Consider the following 9,156-nt stretch of genomic DNA (forward strand, 5'->3'; position numbering starts at 1 on the left):
AACTAAATGGCTTTATACCATCTCCCTTATACCCTGATCTGTGTCTCATCACAACTTTCTCACTGAGGTCTACAGAGAATTCCTGGGGGTTCATGGCTTGGTTTTTGTCTGACATTTGGTGTGAAGTGTGGGGTCTTATATAAACAGGTGTGTGCCTTTCAATTTAATTTGGACTACAGTCAAACTCCAAACATGTTTCAAGGATTATTATAGCACACAGATTACAGCTGGCGAATTCTAAAAACGTCATTAATGGGTTACTTGGTGTGAGATGGTGAGAAAATAGCCCACCAGTTTTATCCATTTAAAATTAAAGCTACAACAAAGTGCGCAAAGGCGTCTGAATTCCTTCTGAAATGGCTGGTTAAAAGGAGATTTAAAGGGAACATTTAGATTCAGGAGGTTAAGAGTCAACACAGGTCGCCAGAGTTATGGCTGCTGTCGGTCTGTCAAACTCCAGTGATCAGTAAAGTGCAGTGCGCTCATCTGCCGGTGCTCACCGCTGTGATGTCACACCTCTGTGTGCTTCTGGACTCGGCTGAAGAAGATGGCGACCTCCTCAGGTTTGTGTGCCTTCAAACTAACATTCACAGCACATAAAATATGGGCAACGCTGAGGTTGCTTTCGCATCTCAGCCAGTAAATTTGGCCATTAGCTGTCTTAAGATGTTTATAAAATCGCTCTGCGATGCAGTCGTTTCGCAAATATCTCCTTTCGGCAACGCAATGATATTCAGGGGACCCGTCTATTTCATGGATCTAGTGTGTTGGCTAGCGTAGCTAAAGCCAGGCGTTGTGAATAGCTTGTCGCGTGAGTTAGCTGAAATGGATCGAGGTGTCAAGATATACGCGTTAGTAGCACTAATATTCAATTTGTGTGACACAAAGACTACTAAATAGGCAGTATAATGCTATATAGAGATTCAAGGATGCATGTAAGTTGCTCTCAGTGTTAGGATTGTAAACAACCGCAGGCAGTACTAGCTAGTTTAGCCAACTCAGCGACTAGAATATTCTGACGCCGCGCGGTAGCGATTGTGGATACTGCTCTGCTAGTTGATCAGAATATCGCATTAAGTACAGACTTTCTCTTGTTTTTATTGGGGTTTGTCTCTCTACACACTGTCGAGGCACACATATTTGGTATGCTTTAATAGCCATTTAGCTGTTAACCGTGACAAACAGTGTGGGGACGCTTCTCTGTAATGCAAAACAATATGGTGGTGGAATTGTTTCAGTACAGGGACCGGTCCCGCTGGTGCTTTCGTTAGTACTTGCTAACGTTGTCGGATTTTAAGAGGATTTCAAATATTTAACTATACTAAGATATTCGAGGAGTGGGTGGATATTTGCCAGTGCAGGGTGTTTTGAAAGTGACGAGTTTAGTAAAGAACCGAACTGTAGTCTGCACGCTTTGTTTCAGCAAACAGTCGGAGCCCATGTCTGCATTAGCTTTCAACAGGAAGCGCTGATTTCAAGCTTCCAAAATAAACTATTTGAATTACGGGAAAACTAAATAACTAGATTTATATTCATATAAGGTTTATGTTATTTAATTCTACGCCACTTTACTCATACATCACGACAACGCTAAAACAGACTGGAGAAATGGGGAAATAGTTTCAACACAATCGAAACTTCCTTTAGGGCAAGTTAGCGTGACTTACTGATTCGTTGTTAACCTGGTAAGATTTGAGTTACTAGTGCCACCAGTGGACTGAGACGCTTTTACATGGTATAGCTCTTGAAATATAGTGAGTTTTTTTCTCTCTCAGGTTTTAGGGTTAAGTGAGTTGCTCATTGACTTGGATTTAATGCATTTTAAGTCGTGAATTTATTATTTCCGATTTAGCCGAAAATGTATACCATTTATTTTGTGTGTGTGTGTGTGTGTGTGTGTGTGTGTATTATTCAAATTTAATGTAGTTATTATACTTATCAGTACCTCAGGATCTTAATTTGACACATTTACTTTTTTGTGGGAACAACGTTGTATTCCCATAACAGTACTGAAGACCCAAACAGCAGGTTAGGCTAGGACAACCAGGAACAGCAGAGGGACATGAAATTAAAACAGTAATGAATATAGATGAGGCGGAAACGGAGGCTGATCACACCTACACATCTTTAGTTTGTCTGCTACCATGCAGCATAGCATTGCAGTAGTCTTAGTACGTTTGTACCACTCTTATCTGATGCACACTAGATCAATGATTTTTTAAAAATATTAATTTCCATAAAATGTACTTTATATTTATAGTGTAGTTTTTTGTTAGAACTTGATTAATGAAATGTTTTTGTGGCTAATACTATAGATGGATAGGAATATGTGGGCAAATATGTACTTAAATTGAACTTTTAAAACTGATTATTAGCTTGCTTTTACAGTTTAATAGTGAATGTAACACCAATGGCAACTATAATAGTACTGGAAATGGAATTATTGTTAACAACAATAAATGCAACAGAAATATAGTAAGTTAAGAAAAAATAGGACAAATGATCTAAAAATGTGGTCTGTTCATTAAAATCGAACAGAAATGTTATTTAAAGTCTAATAAACATTAAATAACATAGTGTATGTTGTGAGCATCTATTATAAAGACACCATATCTTTTAGAACTGAAACTCGGCTAATGATTGATCATTTTACAGAAAATGAATCAAAGCCAAATGAATCAAGTGCCTCTATCAGAGCACTGATAGAGGCACTTGATAATAATGCAGTGGCTCTACTCACAAAATTACATTTACCATAAAAGTGCAGTGACTTTAGGAACTGTTTTTATCATGAGATTTACTTTGATTGTAATTTAAATAAAATGTATAACATGAGACTATATAAATTACCTTAAAACCTTTTTGTGATAAACAGAACTGCCATCATTCCTATTGAATATAACATGTAACTGACTGAATGTCTCTAGCCTTCTTTACACCATACTGTAATACAGTGGTTTTTAACCTTTTTTTTAGGAGTGTGACCCTCTCTTGGGATGAAAGGATTTCACGGCCCATCACCCAGGATGTCACATTTTAGGAGGGCATAATATTGCAGTCTGCGGATTAAATGTTTAATTTAACAAGCGTGCATGCTCTTACTTAAAATTGGCTGCTGTCTGTGGCTTCATCCTGTCCTCTCTGGTGGACACGTACATGCACTACTATAGAGGAACTGCTCGGTCTCAGCCTCCAAGTCTACAACAGTTCAACTCATTTTCATGCACAGAGCTTATTAGACTCCACCACTGGCTTCATAAAATTAGCACTTGTTTTCTTCTTATTCACAATAATTAATGACAAACAGCATAACTAGCACCGTATGAGTTTAGTGGATGAACAGGGACCAGACATTTTGAATGTGTGGAGAGTGAAGATGTCACATTACTTTGAATTTGTTCTTGCATTCTGCTTGTTCAAAATGTGTTTGATTCATTACTCTCTCCATTGCTGTTGGATTTTGTTGCACGTCAAGTGTTGACATCTCGGTAAAAAACTTGACTCAGCTCTGCTGTGTATGTTTGCATGCGTCTGTGAGCGCCCCTCCCTCCTTCTCGGCTCTCACATAGGCACAGCAGAGAAGCAAAGCTTAGTCAGTTTTACTTTTGTCTTTGTCACTTGCCTTAAAATAATTACTGAAATTTCTTCTCTTCCACCTAAGGACCTGCCTGGTCAATATGAGGTTAATGTAATGTTGCTGTAAGTAGTATCAGACAACTTTCAGGAGTTACGAAAACAAGTATTAGAGGGTGGTATCAGACCCGATACTGGTATCGATATTGGTGCATCCCTACATTTTACTGGTGTTTGCATGTTGATAAAGGACTGAATCTTCTTGTGAGCCTTTTAAGAAAATAGGAGAGCTCATGTGCTACTTCAGTCAACCCCTCATTGTGGCAACTGCACAAAATATGTGAAATGCTGGGGAAAAAAATTAAGCTATTTGTGCTCAGTATTGTGAAATGAGTGCTTCGGTGTCTGTTCTCACTGTGTCTTCTGTGTCAGTCACGTGGCCTTTTTCTGAACATGTTTGCCACTTCCTTTTCTGTGAATTTTTCTATAGGATCATAATTAGAAATAGTAGTAGTTTGACTTGAGTGCTGTCTCCAACCTCCACCACTCCTCTGGTCATGAGCTGTAGGAGGTACATTATTTACACCAGCATGAGTGCCTGTCAGGCCATGTGTTTAGTGCCAATGTCCAGCCTGTTTTCTGAGAACATTTTCCAGTAGTTGAACACTCTGACTGCTTTTGAATATTGTTATCAAATCAGCTGTTAGGACATTGGTCATAAGACATCTGGGTGTTATACCCAGAGTCATTTGTTAAAAATCAGAAGTATAGGCTCATGTGCTCAAAATCTCATGACTGTTTCCTAATGGTTGTCAGGTGCACTTTATTATTATTTTTTTTTTTTTGTAAAAGGTCAATGATGCTCAGCAGCATCAAATATCAAATTATATGCAGTTCCACAGAAACGCTGCTATATGCTGTGGCTACACACATGTAGCGCAACAAAACACTTGAAAAATGATGCCACAGTTTTGTTTCAGATGAATGCTTTTTCTTTAAAACCACTGGCTGGAACAAATAATCCTAATGCTTTTTGCCCTTCCCATCAGCTCCTGTTTCCTAGGAGCGATATAGATTACACATGCCTCTTTGCGACACACAAAATGCAGCCTAGCATTAGCTGACTAACAAGTAAATTTGCCAGTCCAGTAGAACACTGTGGTTACTACTACTGTCACACAAATCACAAATTATTCCCAAATATAATGTGTATTAATTCAATACGAAGGTAAAATCATGGCCATGCTAGGTTGTTAATGTTACCAAAAATAACACTTCAGGTGTTAACACATGCAGAATGAAAAATGCAACTTCTGAATCAAGTAAGAGTTTTTTTTACCTTTCACTTTTAACGCTCTCCGTCTCAAAAAGCCAAACTGAAGTTAACCCTGGTTTTTGCTTCTTTCTCTCATCTTTTCTGTGCAAAGAACACAACTTCTTTGGTCTGATAGCCACTGTTTCTGACATTTACCAGGAGAGAGGGCCGTTGTAGCTGGGCATTTAAAATGACTCCTCACGGTTTGAAAAATACTTCATATAATGGTTTGAAAAATACTTCATATAACCTTTTGTTAAGTGGCAGACGGGGCTAATTTATTGACCTGATTTTGACAACAGGGTAGAAAGGCTGGAATAACAACAAACACTGTATTCCCCAGAATGTCATGAAAGAGGGTTGTATAGCAGGGAGACGCTGCATCCTCTGTCATTTTCACCTGATTTTATCAGATGTTGTGTAAAATCTTAGTTAATGCTTCTTAAAAATCAGTGCAATTTATTTTTTATTATTTTAGAAGTTAAAGTTCCACGCAATTTTCGCTTGTTGGAAGAGCTTGAAGAGGGGCAGAAGGGCGAAGGTGATGGCACAGTCAGCTGGGGCCTCGAGGATGATGAAGACATGACTCTCACACGGTGGACGGGCATGATCATTGGACCAGCAAGAGTAAGCAGCGAGAGCCCATTTCATCACAGACAGAAAATATTCTCAACTAAAATAGATACTGTGAGAATATGTAAATGTGTTTTTCATATTTTTCTACTTTGTTTTTCAGACCAATTATGAGAACAGGATATACAGTCTGAAAGTGGAATGTGGACCTAGATACCCAGAGACAGCCCCCACTGTTAGATTTGTAACAAAAATTAGCATGAATGGGATAAATAATTCCAACGGGACGGTAAGTGTCATCACAAAACCAGACAGTGTTATGTATGAGTGATGCTCTGTTATATAATTTTGTTCAGTTCAGAAATCCATTGAGATATGTGATGCTCAGATGTGACACATGCAATAACTCACTGTCAGCGGGCCTGTCATAATGACTGACTGGTGGTGTTTTTTGTTTTGCCTCACAGGTGGATTCACGTAGCATACCAATATTAGCAAAATGGCAGAATTCTTATAGCATTAAAATTGTTCTTCAAGAGTTAAGGCGTCTAATGATGTCCAAAGAAAATATGAAGCTTCCACAACCACCAGAAGGACAAACCTACAGCACTTAATCGTAATGGATTGTTTCGGCCTTCTGTCTTAAACCTTACTCTCTTAGAAATAATGTGTAAAATCATCAAGAAACTCACTTCGCACGTCAACAGTATCATCGACAAGAGCAAGATTGGACTTTATTACATAGCCCATTAAAAAAAAAAATACATGTCCCTGCAGTTAAGCACTGAATAGATGGTTAAAAGACTACAAGACCACAGTTGTATGCCTTTAATAAATTTACTTTGACAATGATTTTTATATTCGACCTGTTAACGGCTTGAGTTGGCTAGAAGAGGGAAACATGATGCCATGCAATGACTGTACCTGATGTATGTGTGAAGGCATTTTGTGGAACTAATACCTAGACGAAAAGAAGCCACGTTTTTGAGTTGTTAGTCAGATTTAGCAGGATCATTGAAATACCATGCCGATTGCTGAATATTGAACTGTGGCTGTAGTCTAAAAGTAGTGTCACAAGGTGAATTTTTTTTTTTTTTATAAATATATATATATACATCGTTGAAGCCTGTTCTGTTCTGAAACCCTTGCATTTAACTTCTAGTGAAAATGACAGGTGTATGAACTTGTGATTTTCTGAAATTAAAATCACTGTCTGCGACAAAATTCTCAGGTTGAAGTTTTTGCAACTCCCCACAATTGCCAGTTTTCCCACAAGGGGGCCTTAAAGGAAACCAGGTCAATGCAACTGCTAGGGGACACCACACTGTGTAAATATGTATTTACATAATATACATACATATAAAATTTATGCAAATTAGAATAATTGAGATTCCTTTTATTCAGTGGCATTTTTTACTGGATGAACCAGCCTGCTTCTTTCAGGTACCTTGTTCTTTGTGGAAGAATTCCTGTTCTAGTCTGTGAATACCGCAGAGTATTTGGTAGTACATACAGTATATCCAGTGTGATAGTGGGAAGGAGGGATTCTGTCCCTCTGAGAATGTGACCTTTTGTTGTGTCTCAGCAGTTTGATTATTCATAAAGTTTAATTAACCAAATGGGTATTTAACAGGAATTCATAACAGATGGTACAAGCTTCTGTGTTTCGTACCCAGTTTGTTTATTTGTCAAAACTAATTGTGTAGTATTGCTAAACCTTTTCTGAAACTTCTTTGGATGTTCATTTTTAGACCCAAATTACTCAGAAAATTGAGCAAGACTGCATTCTCTGTGCCAGTGTTGAGTAGTTAAAAGGGGAATGTGGGTTAATAGTGTATTTTGGGGGATTAATTTTTGATGGTCCTGCAAAAAATTGATATACATCAGTTTTTTGCTGTGACATTGATCCCACACTGTGAATACTTTAATGATGGATGTTGCTTTTTGAGAGTAACTGGTGATAAATCTGGCCTCAAAAGCACTCAAGGCTACAAGATTGTGTGTCTGTGTGCAACATCTAAAACTGAAGAAATGGGGTTGCTTCTACGTTCGACCTCTGTGACCTCCAGGCCATATATCTCCCTCACCGATGCAGAATCTGGCTCCAGGTGGCTCGTCTTGTTGCAGGGCTGGCATGGGCGCGTGTCTGTCAACCACACTGTGACCTGCAGCTTCACTCTGTCAACAGTAGCATGGCAAGAGCTCGGTGCTGGGGTGACATACTGTATCTGCATATGTAATCTGAAGACAGCATGTCTCTATGTTTTACTTTGTAAGAAAGAAATTTAGACATTTACATAAGCACAAGTGATAAAGCATCATATACAAGGAAAGTATATTTTGTGATTTGTGTGAATTTCTCATCTGTTTGTGCAGCATTTGTATATCTAAAGTCGGTTTTTAACTATTTTCAAGACATTTGCACAGGGTGAGCTTTGATGTGGCTGCACTGCAATAGCTGGACTGCCTCATGTCCAGTCAAGTCAGAGTTCTGTCCCCTAGAGGGCGCTCCACACTTATGTATGTCCTTGACAGGAGCCTGTGAAGGAGCTCCTGTTTAGAGGACATGTCTGAAAAGGCAGTGCCACTGAGATGCTTTCAGGCTCCATTTGTGCATGCTGTCATTACTCTTTAGAAAAGTGACGTGTTTGCTGTTAGCTGCAGGGAGCTACAGCTTGGCTGTTTGTTCCAGGCTATACTGTGCATAGGCTCTTAGCTGGTGTCCCTGTGTTATGGAGCTATTGAGGCAGTGCACATTGATAGATAACTAGCTTTTATTATGATACCATTAAATCTGTGAATACAAGCACGATTTCTTATTTCAATTTGTGTGCATGCATGAGTGGGCGTGAGATGAGTCAGTCTTTGCTGCGGAGGATGACCTTGTTCTTCAGCCTGTGCAAGACGAGATTTGACTTTCTAGATGTGATAGTTAGTATATGGGCCTGGCTATACTCTCTTTGCTTGTTTTATTTTCCTCTGTTTCTCTCAGAAGTCATGAATATGAAATTAGTAGCGGCTTCTGTTGCAGCCAATTCACTTAGCAGCACAGTCATCCCCACATATAAAAGAGACAGCCCTAGGTTACACAGGCTTATTTCTCTATTCACCACATGCACTGGGAGAGTAGACTAAGAACCTTTTCTCATGATGACTACACTTTTTTGAGAATCTTGTTTGAATAGAAGGAACTCCTTACTTGAGAATTTGACCTCCACCCCCATCAGACCAATCTGAATTTCAAACTCAGACACCTGCACAAAAGCATCGGCTGAAGCCGCACTGGAAGCTTACTGTGATTATTACATGTTCTATTTTGGTTTCGTTATAAGGTGCCATCTGGGGGTGAATAAAAGATTATATTGCTTTGGGTTGGAAGGGACTGAAGACTGAAAGCCGGAGAGAGCTGTTCAGTGATCTAAGATGGGTAGGAATGTGGTGAGGAGCACATATGTCTCGTTTGTTGGCAGACTGCTGGAACCAGGCCTCTGCTCCCAGATCTCTCACCTTTTGCCCTGAGGAACCAAAGGGTCATGTCTTGTGTCTGTTGATACTGTAAAAAGCTTTGTCTTCTTTATGACCACTGAGGGGAGAATGTGTCTGTCTTCCTCAGAAATTCCATTTGTTCACATTCTTCAAGTCTGTGTCGCAATGTATAGTTTGAGTTTTACTAAGAAACCAACCTGATAAAAGTT

At 39.1% G+C, this 9,156-nt stretch overlaps 1 protein-coding gene across 2 annotated transcripts; it reads left to right on the forward strand.

Annotated features, from left to right (window-relative positions):
• Window positions 1–396: 396 nt before the first annotated feature.
• On the forward strand, window positions 397–6,573 carry ube2v2 (ubiquitin-conjugating enzyme E2 variant 2). Of its 2 annotated transcripts, none has more exons than XM_020595966.1 (4): window positions 397–563; window positions 5,367–5,515; window positions 5,625–5,750; window positions 5,929–6,573. In XM_020595966.1, exons 1-4 carry the CDS (start codon window positions 548–550, stop codon window positions 6,073–6,075), a joined length of 438 nt encoding a protein of 145 aa, XP_020451622.1. In that variant the 5' UTR covers window positions 397–547; the 3' UTR covers window positions 6,076–6,573. The 2 variants fall into 2 exon arrangements, with proteins under 2 accessions (XP_020451622.1, XP_020451623.1); XM_020595967.1 differs by lacking the exon at window positions 397–563 and adding an exon at window positions 790–851.
• Window positions 6,574–9,156: the final 2,583 nt, after the last annotated feature.

This window comes from Monopterus albus, unplaced genomic scaffold (assembly GCF_001952655.1).
Source record: "Monopterus albus unplaced genomic scaffold, M_albus_1.0 scaffold28.1, whole genome shotgun sequence".
Taxonomy (NCBI): domain Eukaryota; kingdom Metazoa; phylum Chordata; class Actinopteri; order Synbranchiformes; family Synbranchidae; genus Monopterus; species Monopterus albus.

Bases quoted from the DNA above. Each gene is read 5' to 3' on its own strand.
- ube2v2 (XM_020595966.1), top strand. The intron at 5,516-5,624 runs GTAAGCAGCGAG...TTTGTTTTTCAG, and splicing joins TGATCATTGGACCAGCAAGA to ACCAATTATGAGAACAGGAT. The intron at 5,751-5,928 runs GTAAGTGTCATC...TTTGCCTCACAG, and splicing joins TAAATAATTCCAACGGGACG to GTGGATTCACGTAGCATACC.